Here is a 21,138-nt window from a genome sequence, read left to right as displayed (position 1 = left end):
TGTTTAGAAACAAGGCTTTCCCGTCTGTTTGCCTGAAGGCTTCTGAGTGCGTCCCCACACTATGAATGAGCATTTACCATGAATACAAAGGAGGAATAATACATATGTTCCCTATTTAGCTTCCAACTTCCTACACTCTGGAGGATTTGATGCTTCTTTGTCTGTGTGTGTACATGCTTGAGTGCATGTGCTCGTGTTTGTTTTATAGTTATGGGATACTGAAAGATGAAGCATCCACATGAAGGAGGTGTGCCGTTAAATAAGGCTCGACCTGACTTGACTCCACTTACTCAGCTGCTGACATTACTGAACTCAGTGAACTGTGATTTCTATGATGTCAATGCTTCAGAAGCTTCTGAGTGGAATAGGCTGTAAACGCTGGTCGTAGCCCCCACTGAGGTGTTCAGTTCCTCGGACAAAAGCAGACAAAAGGCCCTAATGGATTTATGGGGCTACTGCCAGGACCGCATGACGCCGGAGGCAGATTGGGCCTCGGATTCCACCTGTCTGTCTGGCAGCAGACTCAGGTAATAGCCTGGTCCTGCAATGCTGTGCAGATTGGTCAATGCTCTCTCTGTGCACGAACGCTCCAAATCTCTGCAGCAGTGTGTGATTTTGCAGCACGCTTCTGTTGCAGGTAAATCTAAAAATCTCCACTTTTACAGAATATCATCTAAAGGATCTTTGGCGCTTGCTGGATGATGCAAATCAGATCCTGCATGTGCATCACCATGGTCACTGATGCAAGCTGTCAATATTTATCTGTGCTAATAATGACACCTACATCATCCCTGAACATTCGCTCTGTTTGTGAGATAGCGTTCGATGTGTAAAAGGTTCCTGCAGGCCAGATAAGCTGTGTTATACCTGCAGCCCGGACTGGAGAAGCACAGACATGACAGCGGGAAATATATAGTGCTCATGCATGTGATCACAGAATCAGTCTTCTGCTGGTAAGTAAGGGCTAGCACATTTATAACCACAAGTCCAACATCTCATTCCTAGTCTGTGATGCATGAGGACGGATGTGCCCGGAGGCTCCCCCATTTGTCTCCATCTGACTCAGTGAAGCATCCTTTTGTAGCCCCTGTAGTGGCTACATAAGGCCGTCTACAAACTGTAGCTATGTATGCCAGGAGAAGGCCGTTTCTATTTTTAGCCTGAATATGACACATATTTAAACAAAATAGTCCCCCGTCTGCTGTCTTCCAGGCCAATTCCACAGAGCCTTTTAATTAGCCACTCTCTGGGATCAGTAGAGGGAGCCACAACTCTTATATGAGGCTTTCTTTTCTTTGTGGAGACAAAGCGTTGCTGTGTGACAACCCGAAAAAAGGCAGACTGCAACGTGACCACCCTCTTTGTCTGGTCTGGGGGCCTGAGCTGTCTGAGTGCGCACACACAGCTGCAATTTGGAAATCATAATGAGGAGTGTGTTTTCAAGGTGAATATGTCTACCTCATAGAGACGTGTGAAGCTTAATTCTGGGATTTTATTGCCTGAGTATTCATTACATTTAATGTAAATATGTGTTTTTTATTTTGCAGTAAAGTGCAGCATTTTACATCAGATTCAGTTTGAGCTTGAGTACCAACCATTTAAAACCACTGTTGCTCGAGTCTGCAGATTAAATTACTAACAGTGAGTCTCCTGCATCCTCCTGAAATGTAATATGCATTTGTTATAATGCAAAGCTGATACTCTCCTCCTCAAGGAGACAATGTTTCTTGAATCTGGGACGAAGCCAAGTCAAGACAACGATGTTCAAAACACATGTAAGATTAGTTATATTCAGGTGTTGTTCTTTTATTGTGTAAATATAAATGCTCCCTGCAATGCGATAATCTTTCATAAAACCGGAGTCAAACACAGAAACTTTTACCTTGAAAACTATCACATCTATTTCAGACTAACTGTAAAACCCCAACACATGCGTTTCATCTCTTTTACAGGAAAGTAGCTGCAGGCTGTGTCTCCTGCTGCCCCTTCAGCTCGTTGTTTTTCATCAAAGCATCTTGAGTCTGGGAGGTCTCTGTGGGCTTCAGTGATGGGCCGCTCTCCCTCTGACACACTGTTTGCCCACATGAGGCAGAGGGAGTTGTAAGATTTATATACCGCTCTCTTCGCAGCCCAAATGTGACAGATGAAACGGAGGATGAAACTCAATATGTGGAAGATGAAACTTGATATAAAAAGAATCATACAGCTTTGCTTTGATATGTTACTTTTATAGGGGATCTGTGTGTCACCATAACCTGAGACACACTGTACACACACACACAGCTTTGACACATGAGCACCTACCTACATCTATACTGTATGCTTTCTCAGGGCTCTATCACTCCTTGCAGGATGGTTTGTGTATTAAAACGCAGCAAGCAGTGCATCATAAGTGTACTTTTAATCAATATGAAAACATTAACAGTATTGCTATCTCTACGAGTGCAGAAAGGTGTGTGTAAGTGGAGCCAAATTCATTGCAAAGTAGAAATCGTAATGATTAAACGGAGTGCTTCTTTGGACCGGCTCTGAGCGCAACAGAAGGAGGATAATGTAGTTTAGCCCGGGGCGGGGTGAACTCGGGACAAGGAGGATGGAAAGGAAGAGACGATGAAGATTACATACAGTTTTGGGGCATTGCTTTGACACATAAAAGATCAGATAGAAACATATACCACAGCTCTAAAAGTGAAGCTAAGCACATGTGATAGGACGTTGCAATATTTCAAAGTGTGCTTCAGAGACATCAAACGGAAGCTCCGTCTTCACAACCACTCCTGTGTTGTCTAAATGCGTGTTTGAAGAGAAGAGCGAGACGGAGTGTGTGCGTATGTGTGTTTGGAGGTTCATTTGGGTGATTGCATCTCTGTAGATGCCTAAAGGAAGCCCCTGGTCTCTCAACCTCTTTGCTGGGTAAAAAAGAAAGCAGTCTGTCCTCTGTCAAGGTTTAATGCAGTGAGATATTTCTCTGCCTCTCCTCCATCTCTCCCTCCTCAATAAAATAATGAAATTCCCCTCTCTCTCCCTCTCTTCCTCTCTCTTCCTCCCTCTCTTGCTGTCCTGCGTGAGTTGACACTTGGCCAGATTCTTTGGTGCAGTAGACGAGCTGAGTCATAAAGGTTTCAGTGCGCCTTGATTTATGGACAGTGATGTGGATGAGGGTGAGGCAGCAGGAAAAACACCGGTGTCAGCTCACTGATCACACAGAGACCGTGTGAGACAACCTGCTGACTGGAGATAAAGACAGAAACTCCACTGTAACTCATTTCTTATAGACGCTGGGTTTCGCCGGGTCAAGAGAAAACTAATGAGTCTTTCTGATGGATCATGATGAGAAGGTGTTCTCGTGTCTGATACACTGTGATTGTTAACAAAGTTTTTTTTTAATGCGTTTTCACATCAAAGGTTGTATTTATGGCTTCTGCTGAAAGAACAACTCAGACTTGCTGACTGTGCAGCAGCCGTCTCTTCCATTTTACTGTGGTCTGATTTGTCAATAATGACAGAAGGGGCTCTTTGGCGGCCATCTTTGTAGTTTTTCCAATAACTTCTATTTACATTCTGTAAGAGCTCCAACATCTTGCCTGTTTTAAAGCCATATGATTTGACTGAAGTTGCCTCATTTGTGGCCTTCATTTTTAAATCTTAATCTCTTTGGCTTCCATCTTTGTAGTTTTTCCATTAACTTCTATTTACATTCTGTAAGAACTCCAACATCTTGCCTGTTTAAAGGCATATGTTTCAACTGAAGTTGCCTCATTTGTGGCCTTCATTTTTAAATCTTAATCTCTTTGGCGGCCATCTTTGTAGTTCTGCTATTAACTTCTATTTACATTCTGTAAGAACTCAGCCTGTTTTAAAGGCAAACTTTTTAACTTAAGTTGCCTCATTGTGTTTATTGATGTTATTGACTAATTTAAAATACATTTATCCTCTAACTGTTGTGTTTTTCTAATGTGCAAAATGATGTTAGTTGTTGACCTCATCTTTCTGTGACCCTTCACACCTGCCCTGTAACGCACTCCTGCAGGGCTGCATGTGTGAAGGGTGCTACATAAATAAAGTTGACTTGAGTTGATAATTTAGTTCCAAACCCTGAATGAAAATGGATCCCCGGGCTAATTAGCAAGTTAAAGTCCTCGCTTGTGAAAATGAGTCACAGAGCTTGAAAGTGCAGTGTGATATTTTCTGCTTTTTATTTGCTGTGGATGTTATTTTATTTGACACTTTCACTGCAACTGTTCCTGTTTCTAAGAAGTCCAAATAAAGAAAGACACCAGGATCAGATCTGAGTTGGCAAGGCTTCAAGGCTTTATTGGAGTTCAATGCAGCACATCATGGACTTAAAGTACTCAGTGAGGACTTTAGTAAGGCATTACAGTCTGGTTATTGCACATACAGACAGTTGTAGGCATGTATTGGTGAGAGTAAAGCACACGGGTGTTTGCAAACAAAGCAGAATTTCTACTCCAGTCACATCCTGTCCTCATCAATGTATTCATTAGCTTTATATTGATTTCATTTCTTTGCTGGTCAGAGTGCGTACATGCTGTGAGTCACTCAAATGTATCATACAGACAATTTGTTCAGATTTTTCGTTTGGTTTGAAAGAGAGAAACATCTCTGCACATGTAGAGCACCAGAGAAGACATCGTTAGCTACAAAGCTAGCAGGGTTAATCTTTTTTATCTGTTGATTTCCCCTTTTTCTCGTCAGCATCCTTCTCCTCCTCCTTCTCTTGTTTTTCAGCATCGTCATCACCCTTCTCTCCCTCTTCTTCCTCTCCTTCCTGCTCAGCATCATCTTCCTCTTGTTGTGGGCTCTCATCTCCTCCTTCCTCTTCGTCTCCTTTTTCTCCATCCTCTGCTTCACCCTCTTCATTTAACAACCATGTAAGTAGGGAGAGAAGTTAGTATATATTGACTGCGACAAACAGGAGCATTAAACAAAATCACCATACTTACCTCCTCCATCTGCTTCTTCCTCTCCCTCTTCCTTTTCTTCTGCCTCCTCCTCACCCTTCTCTTCCTCCCCCTCTTCTCCCTGATCTTCCTCCTCTGCCTCCTCCTCCTCCTCTTTCTCTTCTCCCTGTTCCTCCTCTTCTCCCTCCTCCTTATCTTCCTCTTCCACCTGCTCCTCCTCTTCCTCCTCTTCCTCTTGAGGAGGGCTGGCCTCGGCCTGCTTTGCTTGGCTCGCAGATATTACCTCCTCTGTCGGGAGAGATGAAGAGTAAAAGCGGCTGCTCAGCAGGTACGGAGATGCAGAGCTGAGCTGAGACTGCAGAGAGAACTGTGTTCTCCCGAAGGACGGAGCGGCGTACATGGCCTGGGAGTAAAGGCTGGTTGACCCCGAGCCCGCCACGTTTAGACGGTTCTCTTCTCCCTCAAGCAGCTTCCTAACAGAAAAAAACACACATCAGAAGTAGATGAGATGCTGAACTATTGGCAATGGTGAAACTGATCTTAAATCCCTCAACACATGATGCAAGACGCTGAAAGCACACTTACCTGTAGGCTGCAATTTCAATATCCAAGGCCATCTTCACATTCAAAAGGTCCTGATAATCTTTCAGGTAGCGAGCCATGTCATTCTTGTTTGCCCTCAGCTCATCCTCCAGTTGACTTATTGTATCCTGCAAAGAAAGGATAAAGTGTTAGAGGCACTTTAAGGGCTACATGAAAAATGCAGTTTATTTATCACATAAGGGAAAGACGGATTTGCAGCCGTGTTTCTGTATTTCAGTGACTGTCTGTGTCTCACCTGCATTGCAGAGATCTCCCCACTCTGCTTCTCCTCCACTTCCTGGAGCTGGTTTTCCAGAGCTTGATTCATCTCCCGGCAGGCATCAATCTCCAGCATCCTGGATTTGAGGAGCCGGCGGTATTCTCCAGCTTCATCCTTGGCACTGCGTGCGCTCTCCGTGTTCCGAGCAGAGCCCACTGTCATCACATTCATCTTGCTGCTGAACCAGTCCTCGGCTGATTGCAGGTTGTGGTGAGCCAGCTTCTCGTACTGGGCTCTGATGTCACGGAGAGCGGCGGATAGATCAGGTTTGGCGACCTCCATCTCCACGGACACCTGTGCGCTGTACTGTATCTGGGCCTGCAGCTCTGCGATCTCACTCTCACAGAGGCGCTTCAGGAAGGCCAGCTCATCCAGCAGGGTGCCAACTTGCTTCTCCAGCTCAGCCTGGCCAAGTGCAGCCTCATCCGCTCCCTTCCTGGCATCCATGAGCCTGCCCTCTGCGTCTTCTCTGCCCAGCACTTCATCCTCATAGCGCTTTTGCAGGTTCCTCAACACATCCTCCATCCCATCCCTGTGGTCCTCGGCTGCTTGCTTCTCATGGCGGGCGTCTTCTACTGCAGCACGGAGCTGGCGGATCTCATGCTCGTACAGGCCCCGGAGGTTGGATGGCTCCGTGTGCTTCTGCCTGAGCAGCAGGAGCTCAGTCTCCAGCAGCTTGTTCTGCTGCTCGAGCTCATGGACTCTTTCGATGAAGCTTGCAAAGCGATCATTCAGGTCCTGCAGCTCCGCCTTCTCCTGGGTCCTTATGGCTTTGAACTCGGAGCTGACCTGGGCTGCTTGGTCAAGGCGTAGCTCAGTGGCAGCTGCAGACAGTGGAGCAGAAAGCACAGAGGAGTAGCTGGAAACAGCTCTGCTTTGTGTTGGATAACTTCTGCGAGAAGATGCATAGGAAGTTATTGGGGCAGATTGGCTGAAGTAGGCGGACCTGGATCCTATTCCTCCACCAGATCCATATCCTGCATTGCGCACAACTACTCTCCTCTTGTAAGCAGATGGATAGTAAGGGTCAAAGCCGGAGGAAGCCATGACTTCAGAGACGGGATGCTCGATGTCTAGGAATGTGGCTGGTTGACTGCACTGTGTATCTGCATTACCCCGGCTTTTATAGAGCCAGTAATGACTGTGACGTAAGCTATTTTTTTCCAGCATGCTGACAGAAAGAATTGATAATGCTGCCAAGCAGCCACTCTCAGCCAAGGGAGAGATGGGGTGGGGTAAGGATAAGTGTGGGGGGTGGAGGAGAATGGGGAAAAGCAATAGAGCACCATGGGACTGCAACAGACAGGGTCACTGAGGACATTATCAGTATACTGTTACACCCAAAAACTGCAGAAGTTGTTTCAATTTGCAGCAAAAAATCCTGACAAAGAGATAATGTATCCGTCATGTAACTGCATAAAGTGCCTGATAGAATTGGGGGGAGGAGGACCTCCTTTTGTAAAAGGTAACTCAGCTTTGCACCAATATTGTTTTCATAAAAATATTAATGACTTAGTTAAGTGTCAAAATCAGGCCATGGAAAGCAAATCAACTGAGGATCAAAAAATTTGGAAGATCCAGTGAATATATAAAAAATACCTCAGTCTGAGAGGAAACATTGTACACAATTTTAAGATAAAAGTGTGCCCTCTAGTGGTTGTATGTTTACCATGCAGGTATGACATTACAAATGCAGACTGTAAATGTTTAGAGTATATGAAATCATTTATGTGTAGCCTTTCTTGTTTCCAGATTTATCCAACACTGCATGTCTAACAAACCCTAATGACTTAGAGACTATATTACGGATGTGCCCAGATGAAATAGATAGTTGTTGTTGCATTATTGAAAACTGAAGAGAAAGAGATATAATGTTTAGTTGATCAGAGAAAAACCTTCTTCTTTGCTTGAAGTTGGTTAAGGCTGTTGAAAAATTACATTTTACAAATAATTTTTGTTTAATATTTCCACTTCAAGCTGCTGAAAGGAACTCTTTGTTTGTGTTGAATTTGGCATCCCCTGTGGACAAAGCCGTAGCTCTTTATCTCTTGTCCTGTACATGCTGAAGTGGTGGTTTTTAATACAAAATCTCATCCTGCTTTCTTTATCAGTTTTTGCCCTGGAAAATGTAAACAAAGGCAGCGTGCAGTTAATCACTTCGTCTGACACCTACCCCCCACCAACAATTTCAGGCATTATAAATAACAATTTAAATAATCAATCTTGTCTCTGATGGTCTGGTTTGCTTTTGTAGCTTATTTAGAGTAATAAGAATTAATTTCATTCTGTTTCATAACCAGCAAAAAAATCCTCACAGGACCTTTAAGGTATAAAGGCAGTTTTGACAGGTTTGAGGAAAATGTAAAAAATATATTTTTTTACTAATTTCAATAATGATGTAGGTGTTTCTTATTTTTATTATAAATAAAATGCTTTTATTAAATAGAAAGCATCTACCTTTGTGGTAAATTACATTTCAGTGCTGTGTGTGTTGATCATAGACTCTATCAAAGGATATACATTCATTGGTATTGGTGGTTTGGCTTCACCTAACATCCCAATACACGATTGGTCACATGAATACACCCACAGATTATTGACCAATGAGCGAAGACTTTACTAATTGGCGGGTAGCAAATGTCACTCTGTGACGCAAACGGTCCTAACGTTAACAACAACAAAGGATGATGAATTAATGAAGTTTCAAACTCTCTTTTTGCTTTATGTCAAACAATGACGGGAACGAGTTATGGAGTTTTCTGTCCCTCTGTAGTAGTAGCAACGTTACAATTGCAGTTAAACCGGGAATGAACGGTAAGTCGGCCAGCTTTGCAAGTGATGGGCACCCGGTGAAACACAAGCTAACGTTAGCTTATACAATGTGTCTGCTAATGTCAGCTAGCTAGATGAGATGTAAGCTGCAAGCTAGCTGGTTGAAACTGCCAGGCATTCACGGGGATATAATGCCCACCTACTGTCAGGAATGCTTATAGTGTTTTTCCGCTATGAAGCTGTTCACTTACTCAGGACAAACTGCAACACCGCTGAGCTAAGCTAACCGGGCTAAGTTTTGAGTGGCGTTTTGGTGATGTTAGCGTGTCTGTCCGAAGCCCTTCTGGATTAGCAATTGTAACAAGCGACAGTATCCGACTATACCAGGCTGTCTTGCTCCTCTCTCCGCAGAGTTGGTGTTAATTTAGCCGGAGAAACTGTCACGTACACTCAACATTACATGAACTAAATGAATAACAGAAAAGATATGAAGATTATGCCATTGCCAACCTGCATTGGGGTAAATGCCTCATTCTGAGGCGTGAACCTTTGTCTGGTGACGAGCATGCAACATAGTGTGCTCTGTGTGTTTTTCACATAACGGAACATTTGCTTTTCTACTTTTTTATTTCTTTCTGTTTTTCTTTGGGTTTCATGTTTTTCTATAGATCCAGTAGAAAGCTGTAACCCGTGAAGGTGGAAGGTCTGCTTTACACACAGTAAAATGGTAAGCAGCTTGTTTATTGCATCCTTGGTAGCTGTGTTGTATTAATACATCTTGTGGTTGTGCAGACTACTCTGCTCTTGCTCGCTCTAACCGCATAGTTACATATCTGCTTGTTAAAGGTTTTGTCTCTTTCTTTGCTGGTCATTACAGATTCGCATAGCAGCACTAAATGCTGCTTCGACAGCTGCAGACGAGTCTCAAGATCCCTTGAGAAGTAACAAGAGTCAGACAAAAGAGGCTCAGGTATAATCTCCATAGATGAATCAGCATTATTAGGTATCCCGGCTGATGCAGATATTTTCCTCTGTAGACCTAAATAACTTGACTGATTTGTCTTTTAATTATGTCCGCAGGAAGCTGAGGCATTTGCTTTGTATCACAAAGCTTTAGATCTGCAAAAGCATGACAAGTTTGAGGACTCTGCCAAGGCCTATCATGAGCTTCTTAAAACCCCTCTGCTCAAAGAGGTACAATGTCACACAGTGTATTGTCCTGTCTGGGTTGTCAAAGAAATCTATGTTGATGTGATTGAAAGGAACACCCTAATGTACTGTATATCTGACACAAACGTGAGACCAGCTGATTGCTCTCTCATAGCTTGTGTTGGTACAGACCATATTCTGCATGTTATCCAGATGCTGCCAGCATTTATGATGTGAAATAACCTTATTTATCTTCATAATAATACAATTCACAACTGCAACATTTAGAATTGCACTCTTATTCAGAGCAGTTAAAATATTGATTTACATTTAAGACGATTCACACAGATTGCATATTGTGCTTTGGTTTTTAGGTCCACTGAACATGCGTTTATTTCAAAAATGGTGTTGGAATAGTTTTTGCTTGTGAAGGCTTGTTTGGATCTTGGTGAGACTGATAGAGGTGTTAATTAATTCTCAGTTTAGTAGTATTGTTAAAATATCCTGTCAAATATCCCAATTGTGTGCAGATCAACTGGATCCAAATAATTCTCTGCAATGCTGCGCCAAAATTGTTGTTAAATTTAGCCGTGTGGTAGCACAAACCCTGAACATGTACAGGCGAAGAATGAGTCTGCAGTGTTCTGTGTTTGGTGCCAAACATGAAGAATCCTCTCATATTTTAGGCTTTGCCCTCTGACGATCAGAGAGTGGGACTCAAGCATCCCGGGCTGATGTTGAAGTATTCTACATTTAAAAACTTGGCTAGTATGTCTGCATCACGGGATGACCTGGAGACAGCGATGGAGTTCTATTTGGAGGTACAAAAAAATAAAACCTTGCCAATTTGTTATCTCTCTGAGCAATGCACGGCTTTGTGCAGCTCAGCCTGCCTTCGTAAAGCACATAAATAACACTGTGTGGAGGGTTCATAAGATAGGATAATCCTTTATTGATCGCCAGGGGGGAAATTCGGGAACACGTCTTTTGCTTTGTTCTTTCTCAGGCAGTCATGTTGGATTCCACTGACGTGAACATGTGGTACAAAATCGGTCAGGTGGCCGTGCGACTGGTGCGCATTCCTCTGGCTCGACACGCTTTTGAGGAGGGACTAAACTGTAACCCAGACCACTGGCCCTGCCTGGACAACCTCATTACGATTCTCTACACACTCAGTGACTACACCTGTATGTCATACATCATCATAAGCTCGCTGCTCTGTATCCTCTCTCATTACTCGGGCATTAGTAGGATCATTAACTGTCATCTGCATATATTTTTCCAGGCTGTCTGTACTTCATTGCCAAAGCCCTACAGAGGGATCACTGTTACACTAAAGGCCTCGTGTTGAAGGAGAAAATCTTTAAGGAGCAGCCCTGTCTGAAGAGGGACACCATGCAGATGTTCACCAAATGGTGATGACACCTCCATCTGTTTAGAATGTGCTCTAGCTGCAGCTTCATACTTTCGCATCACTGACAAACCTCTGTGCTGTGGGTCTATTTCAGTGACATGTCTATTCACTACGTGGAAGTGGAGAAAGAGGAATGGGATTCTGTTGTGGAGGAGGCGCTGGAGATCCGGAGACGCAGACAGGCTCTCTCTCAATGTGAACCAAAACCTGACCTTGTCTTGACTCAGCCGGTCCGCGGCCTCTCGTGAGTGCTCCGTCTCTGTGAATCTTTTTCTGTCAGAGTGGTTTAGTATAAAATGGCTCGTATCTCATAAAAAATTATAGTGGTTAAGATTTGTGCTAATGTTATTTGTTTTTCTGATGATAGATCAATACTTGGTTGTTCCCAATTTTTTTCAGCAATGCATCACTGACGTCTCCTTTTTGTATTTCAGATGGAAGAACGTGGGCGAAAGCCTTCTTGCAATGTACAAACATCAGACCACGTGCGAGCCCCCACGCCCGAGTCTTGGCCGTAGAATTGACTTGTCAGAGTACCGTGACCTGAACTACCTCCAGAACCTTCCACAACCCAGCAGCCCTGTCAGTATAGTCCAGACCATAATAATGAGCAGCAGCCCAAGTTCGTCCCTGCCACCAATGGCCCTCGCTGAGCCACCGGTGCTGCCCCAACCCACAATTCAACCCCAGATTACCCCCAGCCAGACCACTGTGGAGATCACCACTTCTGCTCCCCCTGTCGGTAAGTTGTTTTTAAGGTAAATTTACCTGTATGCATATGATAATAAAACATGATTTGCTTTATTAGCATAGGTAAAAACATCTGTAAAACCTTTAGTTTGTTTTCTGATTTATATCTTACTGTGTGTTCACAGCTACAGCGATGGAAGTTTCACTGACGGATAAAGTGAAGAAAGCTCCAAAAAGGAAACGTACGGTGGAAGATAGCGGGGAGACGGCTAAGCGACGATCTGCTCGTGTTCGAAACACAAAGTGCAAAAAGGAAGAGAAAATAGATTTTCAGGAGCTGCTTTTTAAATACCTCCCTTCCAGGTAGATTGCATTCAATCTAAAACACATAAAGACATTATTTATTATAGTTTTCTCATGTAAACCATTTCCCCTGTTTGTGTTAGGCTGAAGAAGTTTGATCCTGATAATGATGATGAGAGTCTGAGTAATATGGAGACGCAGTGCGACGGGAAGGAGGATGCACAGCCTCTGCATGGGAGTGGCTTGCCTGTTGACTCAGTTGTTTTTATGGAGTCTGGTATGTCGTGCATGTTGGATATTTATGTACAATACACTGCTGTGCTGTCTTTCTGTCTTATTAACAACACTTTGCTTCCCTTCTGTAGAGCAACAGGATGTCCACAACTTCCTGCTCAATAATATGACCAATGGAGGCATACTGGATCTCATGCTGCGTTATCTGAAAGCAGTGGGTCAGAAGTTCCTGGAGGAGTGGCCCCGGGGGCTGACTGCTGTGGTGCTGGAGGTCTATCAGAACTGGAGGAAGCACAGCTGTGGTCTTCCCAACCCTCTGCTCCGGGACTGCAGCAACCAACACATGCGGGTAAGTTACAAGAGAGCAGATTATTGGCATGTTTACTGAACTTGAATTGGACTGCAGATGTTGATGGTTTAAGATCGATTCCTGCAGGTCAGAGACTCACGAAACAAAAAGTATCACTCTCTGCAATATGTCATGGATTAATATTCCCTTTGATTGTTTTTGCTTCATGTTGAAATATAAACATTGGTGTAGTTCAAGACATAAGACCTATATATATCTTAAGACACAGTCTGGATCCGGCTTTGGAAAAGTCTGCCCACAGCAGAGACGCAAGTTTAGTTTTTCATTGTCTCTTATTTTTGTTCATGTGTGCTTCATGTACAGGACATGTTGGCGATGAGCTTAGCGTGTATGGAGTTGCAGTTGGAGCAAAGGTTACACAACAAGCAGAAGACGGGTAAGTACCAGTGAACAAGTGGTAAGGACGTGGATATCCAGGACAAAGAGTGTTCTGGTTTCCATTTGTAGTACGCTTGTAGTCCGAGTAATATTGACCAATCACGTATCAGCCGGCCGTGGTGTACGCAGTAAAAAAAGACAGTGTGGAGAGCAAAAGCAGGCAGAACATAATCCACAGTAATGACATCCTGGCTAGATCTAAAATTCAACTTGAGATAAATTCCCTGAAGCTGTGTCACGAAAGCCGTTCAGCGTTCAGATTTCCAGACTTTCTTCAGTGCATCTGAAATGATCGATCCGACCTCCGTTCAACAAACGAGCATTTTAAAAGTAGTTTTCTTCTCCTCTTGAGGACAGACCTGACAAAGCTTCATTCTTACTTTTTACTAACCTGCAACCTGATGTTGAAATGTCTGCAAAGGTGAGACCCGTTAATTAAAGTAAATCACAAGAAAAACGGATTCTTTTTCTGTAAACAATGCAGCGCGTGGAGGAAGTCTTGACTGGTGCCGCTGGCTACACATGCCGCGCCATGTTCACTGTTGTCCTCAGAGGCTATATCGTCGTCAGATTATAACGGATCCGAGATTGGGCTCTATGTAAACCCAGCTATTGTTGCTTTTGTGCATTTCAAACAATGTCCTGATTGGCCTTGAGGGGGCGCTGCGACATACTGAATTTGTAACTATTGCAAAGTTGTTTCTGTTGTACAAACAATTTACACCCGTATCATTTATTTCTCTTCTAGTGTCACCAAGAAGAAGCAGCATTGGTCCCAGCAGTGACGCAGCTGAATCAGAATTCCCCGGGCAGCACTTTGAGGGTGACTTGTTCATCCTGGCTTTAGGTTCATCCCAGAAAGACATCTTTGAGGACGACTGGATAGATGTCATGGTGCGTGTCTACTGGCTCAAGGCCCGCTTCCTGGCCCTGCAGGTAAAGTTTATATTTAGTTTTTTTCTTTGCGTTTCCTTTCGTTTATGAATCCTTTCCACTCTGTTCAGCTAGATGTGATGGATACGTCTGGTTTTCTTATATTTGGTCAGGGAGACATGGAGTTGGCACAGGAGAGCTATGATGTCTGTGTAAGCCTGTTGCAGAGCAAACCAAAGACGGCAGAAGGGAAAGCTTACACCATCAACCTGCCAAACTTACGAGTGGATGCAGCGATCTCTGTGGAGGAGGTCAGTGTGCTGGCTCATAAAGTGTTCTTTCAATAAAATGTTTTTTATCATTGACTTAAAGTTTAAGTCCATAGTTTGGGATACCATTTAAGAATGTGTGATATATTTAATAGCTTAGTAGTAATAAAACTAAATAGTGAATCAAACTTAAAGGATATCCAGTTAAAGCTTCTGGCTGTTTTAAATGTGTATTTTTCTTGGATTGATCTATCCCCATGGGCAGATTGACAAACGGTTGAAGTCTCTGGAGCGCTGTCAGTCTTTGGAGGAGATCCAGCGTCTCTTTGAATCTGCAGACTATGGGTCTGTGGTGCGCCTGCTGCAGCCCACTCTTAATTACGGCAGCAGGAGTAAACCTCTGGAGTTTGTGAGCTCAGCACCCGAGCGGCCTGCTCAGCTGATGCTGCTGCAGGTTAGAGATGCTACAGCAGTATTGATTGACTCTATTTATCTTTTTAAAATGCGTGATCATTTCTTACTCTCTGAATTCAAACTCTTTGACCTAGAACTCCCTGCTGAAGCTTGAGGACTACCAGCAGTGTTTGGAGTGCAGCGAGCTGGCTCTGAATGAAGCCCTGCAGCAGCTCAACTCTGTTTCAAGCAGCGGTCCCCCGAGTAAGGAGGAGTGGGTCAGGACCATTGGAAAGTTGTTGGATGGCATCGAGGTCTGCTTCACCAAAGACTTGGCTCTTCTTAGCAATGTCCCTCACTACTCTAGTTTGGCTCGACTGTCAAACAACCTCATCCAGGTTAGAAGTGAATTCAAGACAACACAAGCTTTCTTAAAGAAACCGTTAAAAACAATAACATGAAACATTGTGGAATTTTAATTACTGTTTTTCCTGCTGTTGTGTTTTCAGCTGATTGATCTAAGCATGAGTGTTTCCGACGATCCCAAGGAGCCGTACTTCTTCTCCGTTCTGCCTTGGATCATCCTGTATCGCATTATCAAACACGAGGAGGCAGCTTTTGACTGTATGCTTCGACAGCATATGTCTGTAGGGGATGATGAAGGTTTGTTGACTTCTTGTTTTCATGCCTTCAGTTTACTCTCCGTGTTCATGCCACGGTAGTTGTTACACTGAGTGACCCCGTCAAGTCTCACTTTCAGATGACTCAGACACTCCCATGCTGCCCTCCTCCTTGATGCTTCTGAACACAGCCCATGAGTATCTTGGCCGTCGCTCCATGTGCTGCTACTCAAATGGTGCAATCCTCAAATTTTACGTGAGTTTGTTTGCAGACTTCTCTCTGCAAATACTGTGTGCCGAACAAGGTGATGTGTGACTGTGCAGCTTGCATTGAAAAGAAACGGAACTGCTTCAAATGCTTGCTGTCAAACATTTAATAAAGCAGTAGACCTAACATGTATTTCTTTGTGCCAGTGTGTAATTAGTATGGACCATTTGAACAGTTTGACAGAACTTTATTCTTATGTTTGCTGTAGGTGAATGTTTTGGAAAAAGAGTTTGCAGCCTCTCCCAGCCGTGAGTCTCATCCCTACAAAGAGGAGTTGGAGATGGCCTTGGAGCAGTGCTTCTTCTGCCTTTATTCCTACCCCAGCAAAAAGAGCAAGGCCCGCTACCTGGAGGACCACTCATCTCCACAGGTCCGTCTCTAGTCATGCCTTTCATTTAGGGGGAAATTCACTTCAGGATTGCTCGGCTTTTGCACCCGCTAAACCTGTGCAAACTACATAAAAACACTCCGCCACATTCTCGAAGCACAGTCAGAAGGTTTAATGCACCCCAAACTGCGCTGCAGAGCAAACAGCGTCTCTGTGCTCCGGTGCTGTTTGTGCGTATTTAAATGAGTGATCATGCAAACATTCGGGGCAAATTTGGCCCCTTTCTATGCAAACGAGCCTCGTGGCAAAAAGCACTGAATGCCAGCGCTAACCGCACCACACAGTTAAGGGGAATCTACACAGGCAACGTATTTGAAGCGTATTTTTGACACGCGTGTGCCGGGACAGAACCGCTCCAGTGTTGTTCAATGCTGCAATCTTCACCAGCCGCGTAAGCTGCGCATAATTATCTGCTGCTCCGTTCATTTTACCCGTCGTGTCTATTTTCCCCGCTGCTGCACATCACCCATTGATTCAAAGAATCCATGTTAAACCATGTGATCTCTTCATTTTGGCCAACTTCGATTTCAGTTTCCTGTTGAAGTTATTGATCGGCTAGAAGAGCAGGCAAGATTGATTTGAAAAAGCAATTAATGTGTACATTTCCTCAACATCTGGGTAAACAATCCTATTCATTCATTCTCATTAATTCTCATGGATACTTTTTAGTGTCACTGCCACCCCTATTTATGGCCAGGAATCACAACTACCATTGGCTAACTTTGAGACTCATGTTTGCTGTAGTCGCAGCCAGTGTAGATTGCAAAATAGATGCTGCCATGACACCTGTGTGTCGCGCACGCTGGTCTAAGGCTACAGTGTCGAAGTAGATTCACACTTGGTCCACGTGTGTGGAGCCGTTACGCAGGATGGGGATTATTATATGGACGAGCTGCTGTTATGCGCTTGTTTAATAAATTGAAGCTGCATTACAGACAGTGGAACTAGTAAACACCTGTTGAGTCTGGACTTTTACAATAAAGTGTTAAAAGAGATGCTCCCTCCTCTCCCTGCTCATCATCGATCTGTGCACGGAGTTGAGCTCCATCAGTGTGCGCTCGACTAATGCCAGAGAGCGCAGCATGGCGCAGCAGAGAGTGGAGGTGCAGACAGCTCCTCTTCACAATCCGACACAAAACAAGAGCAAACTGCACAGATCTGATAAGCTTTATTGGTGTGTTTGTGCTTGAATATCGTTAGTACAATTTGCTTTGTGAATCGGACCTTGAGACGGAGCAGACAGCGGTAGCATGTGAGGCGCATAAATTGTCGCCTGAACTTCCTATCATAACTTAAATTAAGTTACAAAGTACAAAAATCCATCTCCGCTGAGCTCACTTAAATATTTTTAAACATGTTGTGTAATTGAAAATGTTAAACAAAAACCTCCATATGTGGCCGAGCTGGTATTTAGACAATAGCTAAATGGTGTTGAGGAGGCGGTGAAATAGTGAAGAGGTGGTGAAAATGCCTCAAGGCTTTGACTAATTGGGATGAATTCTCACCTGTATTGGCAAACCCACAGAAGTGTTTGGACAGTAGCAGACTGCAGGATGACGCATGCATGTGGCCTCATTGACCCTCACAACACGGCGGAAGTCAGCTTAATCCATTATGTTGTTTTGTTGCCTCGCGAAGGTCCACATGTCTGCTGTCATTGAAATAAATTGAGGCTGTGAAGTAGCGTTAATGGCATAATAACGTTAATTCTCTGAATGAGAAATGAGAACACATTTAAACTGATGACAAACAAGGTAGGTGCATCGGATCTGCAGTGTTGTTTAATATTTCAACGCCCTTTTCTGTCATTTGAAGAGACTTTCCCTCTGCTAAGAAACGCCTAAGATACAAAGATCAGTGGCAAATTATGCATTTCCCAGGCTCTAAGTGAAATTAGTTGGAATTTAAAAACCAAACTCCGACGATAATGAATAAAAGAATGTGACAACTAGAGTGATAATGGTCCTCGGAAGCTTTAAAATACAACCTCTGCACTCATGTGTTTTTGTAATGCATGTCTCCAGCCACCAGGTGGGTGTCATTCCCGCATGCATCAGTGCATTCAGACGACTGATACACTGACTGTAAATACCAGAGTGCATGAGAAGCCTGCACTTGGAGACAACAGTCTGTTACACTCTTATACAATACACTCTGACACTAATGTTTCCACTTGAATTGCTCTGCGTTTGCAGGTCGAGCTGCTGTGGTGCGACGCCCTCTTCATGTTCAAATACTTCAAACCGAAGTCGCTGCCTGAGTTTGACAGCTACAAGACGAGCACGGTGTCTGCAGAGTTAGCCAATCTGCTGAGGAGGTTTTCTGGCATCGCCCCCACAAGCGACACCCCCACCCTCACCATGGATGAAGTGGCAGCCTACATTGAGTGCATGACAGAAAAGGTCAGTTGGTGGGCTCACGCTGAATGTGAACGCCACCAGTGAGTCAGACATGCTAAACAGTTTCACTTCATTTGCCCGGTTGTCACTGAGAAATGTGATAATTAAAGAAATGTATTTTGATCTCTTAAAGGCTCCGAGTCTTCCTGAGGGAAGTGCTCCTGCTCCTCCGATCATTGATGAGATCTACTACCTGCTGGCTGATTACCATTTCAAGAACAAGGAGCAGTCCAAAGCCATCAAGTTCTATATGCACGACATATGCGTGTGTCCCAACAGGTAGCTCTTTGCTCTATATGAGTGTCAATGCTGGCGGATGTTACAACACATCAACCTTTGAAGATAGAAATTTACTTGATTTATGTTATTAAAGCAGCAGTTCGTCCCTGGAAAAAGCCACTGTCAGTCAAAGCTGGTGTTCTGTGTAATCGATAGAAGCAATAATATTTGAAACTGGCGCCATAGCTGTGAAGAAAGTTGTACAAACAGCTTGTGGTTTCGCCCATTCTACATTCCTACAACACCCAGTGTGCATTGCACCCCTCCTTCCATTTTCCAGGGCCCATTGGAGAAGCATATAGCGTCCTCCAGAGGCACAGATCGAAATTGCTTTTTTTTCCTACCATAATGCCATTAGCTCCCCATAATAGCATGATAGGACTGAGGTTGAAAATCGGCGAACTAACCCTTTAATATTAGCCAGTAAATGTGTTTGTTTTTTTTTCATGCATTTTTTATATATATAAAGTGCAGTAACTTTACATGAATTATGTATGTCTCCCCAGGTTTGACTCCTGGGCAGGTATGGCTTTAGCCCGGGCCAGCCGTATCCAGGAGAAGCTCAACTCCAACGAGCTGAAAAGCGACGTTCCCATATGGAAACACTCCCAAGCAGTGCTGAACTGCTTTAAAAGGGCCCTGGAGATAGACAGCTCCAACCTGTCTCTGTGGATTGAGTATGGTACCATATCATACGCACTGCATTCATTTGCTTCACGGCAGCTCAAGCAGTGGCGCAACGAGCTGCCCCCAGAGGTGGTTAAACAGGTGAGACACTTGTTGACATGAGCACGTTATCTTGTTGCTCATCTGTTTCCCTGTCAGGTTATGTTAAGTCGGCTTGTATGTCAAATTCACCATGTAAGAGCTAAACAGATGTCACATCCTGTTACTTTAGCTTGTTCCACATGTGAATTCACTGAATTGATGTGTCGCCCTGGGCTAAATTCCTCATGAAGGCTCCACTTTGTGTGTGTGTGTGTGCTTGTGTGTGTGTGTGTGTTGTTGTTTTTTTTAGATGGAAGAAAGGAGAGACTCCATGTTGGAGACAGCGTTCCAGTGTTTCCAGGGTGCTTCGGGTTGTGAGTGTGACAGTGATGAAGAAGAGTGGCTCATTCACTACATGCTGGGGAAGATTGCAGAGAAACGCAAACAGTCCCCAGTGGAATTCCTGCAGGTCTACAAAAAGGTAAACAGCTTCAGGTTAGGAGTTGAAGTTCTGCCTGACTGTCAGCCAATCTTTTATGTTTGATAATTAACAGCAGTTGTCGTATAAATTCTGCTGTCATAGGGAAAATAAAGGAACGCAGGGTTCAATTTCTGAGTACTTCAGTTCATAGACAGATATTTCATAGTCAGTGTAGTAAGCACAGAACGTTTCAATATATTTGTCATGCTGTTAAAAAGCATCTAAATTAAACCTTAGTTCAAGTAATTGGAATAATCCTCGCGTTGTAAACTCATGGCGGACCTTTTTCTTGCTCTCCACGGAGTTGTTTCATAATCCGCCTACAGAAACAAAGACCGCTGCCCTTCCACCCGCGCAAGATGCTTTTTCCTAGAGACAATGTATGGAGTTAGTCATAGCTCTGTTGTTGTGATTAGATCAGTGGAGGCAGATGGACCTGTATGAAACACAGTGTAATGGAGGTCAGCAGAGAAAGAGGAGGGTTAGTGTGAACACTGTGAACACTGTGAACCATGATGTCATCACAAATCACAGTCTTCTCCTCCTTATTGCACTCCTCCATTCCTCTACTTTACTTGTTTATTTATGATCATGTTGCGTCTGTTACTCTCTGCTCTCTGGGTTTATAGGCGGCGCACTATCTGCATGAAGAAGCTGCCAGGTACCCCCGCAAAATCCACTACCACAACCCCCCTGACCTGGCCATGGAGGCCCTGGAGGTAAACTACCTGTGGCTGGTAGCTCAGCTTTTTTCATCTTGTATCACATTGATTGTGTATAAGGATGCACGTTATCGGTATCAGCAGATAATGGCTTGAAAATGACATAAAGGCATCGGCAGATGTATGTAATTTTTTTGCCGATATTTTCCGCCAATCAAACAATGCCTTAATTCTGCCTAAATGCTCGATAATACCCTAAAAAAAATACCCTACAACATTAACTCGCCACGAGTTTGCCTGTGCCAAGTTGTCGACAATATACAAATGAAGACTAAAAAGTCACAGAAACTCGAGCCAGTGAACAGAAGTTAAACAACTTTCACAACTCTTAACTAGCTCACAGTTCGCTCACATTCTTGTCATTTTACCAGACTTAACAACATCAAAAACACACACATGTTGCATTCAGGTGCGCTCAGAAACGTGAGTGATCAGACACGTGACCTTTTGTTGCCTCTTCTGTCAGGCATGAAGAAGGGTGCAAGATGTCTGCTTTCTGGCAGTTTTTGGCCACTACAATAAGAGTAGGCCTGATATCAACTCCACTACAGGGGAGACTTGATGCTCTCTGCAATTAGGTGGAAAAAAATATGCGACTAATATATCGGTATCGAAATCGTCAATCGGTAAAAAGGGTTTGAAAA

General features: G+C 43.8%; 2 protein-coding genes across 2 annotated transcripts in view; one reads left to right on the top strand and one right to left on the bottom strand.

Annotated features, from left to right (window-relative positions):
- Positions 1 to 4,387: 4,387 nt before the first annotated feature.
- Positions 4,388 to 6,831, bottom strand: neflb (neurofilament light chain b). The gene is made up of 4 exons (XM_069683667.1): positions 5,761 to 6,831; positions 5,508 to 5,632; positions 4,965 to 5,395; positions 4,388 to 4,839 (listed from the first exon to the last, which is right to left on the bottom strand). The coding sequence occupies exons 1-4, from the start codon at positions 6,829 to 6,831 to the stop codon at positions 4,676 to 4,678; spliced, it is 1,791 nt and encodes a 596-aa protein (XP_069539768.1). The 3' UTR covers positions 4,388 to 4,675.
- A 1,683-nt stretch (positions 6,832 to 8,514) lies between these two features.
- The window catches only part of cabin1 (calcineurin binding protein 1), a 44,523-nt gene continuing 31,899 nt past the window's right edge, over positions 8,515 to 21,138 (top strand). Inside the window, exons 1-25 of the mRNA XM_069682545.1 lie at positions 8,515 to 8,598; positions 9,225 to 9,283; positions 9,434 to 9,526; positions 9,637 to 9,750; positions 10,392 to 10,526; positions 10,712 to 10,892; positions 10,991 to 11,120; positions 11,214 to 11,363; positions 11,554 to 11,861; positions 11,995 to 12,172; positions 12,256 to 12,389; positions 12,478 to 12,695; positions 13,020 to 13,092; positions 13,843 to 14,030; positions 14,141 to 14,278; positions 14,502 to 14,690; positions 14,785 to 15,027; positions 15,139 to 15,292; positions 15,390 to 15,505; positions 15,726 to 15,887; positions 18,101 to 18,307; positions 18,438 to 18,583; positions 19,090 to 19,351; positions 19,602 to 19,772; positions 20,402 to 20,491. Of these exons, the coding sequence (XP_069538646.1) occupies positions 9,281 to 9,283; positions 9,434 to 9,526; positions 9,637 to 9,750; positions 10,392 to 10,526; positions 10,712 to 10,892; positions 10,991 to 11,120; positions 11,214 to 11,363; positions 11,554 to 11,861; positions 11,995 to 12,172; positions 12,256 to 12,389; positions 12,478 to 12,695; positions 13,020 to 13,092; positions 13,843 to 14,030; positions 14,141 to 14,278; positions 14,502 to 14,690; positions 14,785 to 15,027; positions 15,139 to 15,292; positions 15,390 to 15,505; positions 15,726 to 15,887; positions 18,101 to 18,307; positions 18,438 to 18,583; positions 19,090 to 19,351; positions 19,602 to 19,772; positions 20,402 to 20,491 (3,783 nt within the window). The 5' untranslated portion in view covers positions 8,515 to 8,598; positions 9,225 to 9,280. The remainder of the gene's footprint in view (positions 8,599 to 9,224; positions 9,284 to 9,433; positions 9,527 to 9,636; positions 9,751 to 10,391; positions 10,527 to 10,711; positions 10,893 to 10,990; positions 11,121 to 11,213; positions 11,364 to 11,553; positions 11,862 to 11,994; positions 12,173 to 12,255; positions 12,390 to 12,477; positions 12,696 to 13,019; positions 13,093 to 13,842; positions 14,031 to 14,140; positions 14,279 to 14,501; positions 14,691 to 14,784; positions 15,028 to 15,138; positions 15,293 to 15,389; positions 15,506 to 15,725; positions 15,888 to 18,100; positions 18,308 to 18,437; positions 18,584 to 19,089; positions 19,352 to 19,601; positions 19,773 to 20,401; positions 20,492 to 21,138) is intronic.

The sequence above is a fragment of the Semicossyphus pulcher genome, unplaced genomic scaffold, assembly GCF_022749685.1.
Source record: "Semicossyphus pulcher isolate SPU_LCO1_2020_fin unplaced genomic scaffold, fSemPul1.0.p SCAF_6, whole genome shotgun sequence".
NCBI classification, from domain to species: Eukaryota; Metazoa; Chordata; class Actinopteri; order Labriformes; family Labridae; genus Semicossyphus; species Semicossyphus pulcher.
This window is presented reverse-complemented; position numbering and strand designations above follow the sequence as displayed.

Coding starts and splice junctions, on each gene's coding strand:
- neflb (XM_069683667.1), bottom strand. CDS start 6,831: ATGGCTTCCTCCGGCTTTGACCCTTACTATCCATCTGCTTACAAGAGG. Junction 5,633..5,760: donor GGGAGATCTCTGCAATGCAG/GTGAGACACAGA, acceptor CTTTCTTTGCAG/GATACAATAAGTCAACTGGA. Junction 4,840..4,964: donor GGAAGAAGCAGATGGAGGAG/GTAAGTATGGTG, acceptor AAGGAGACGAAG/AGGAAGGAGGAGATGAGAGC.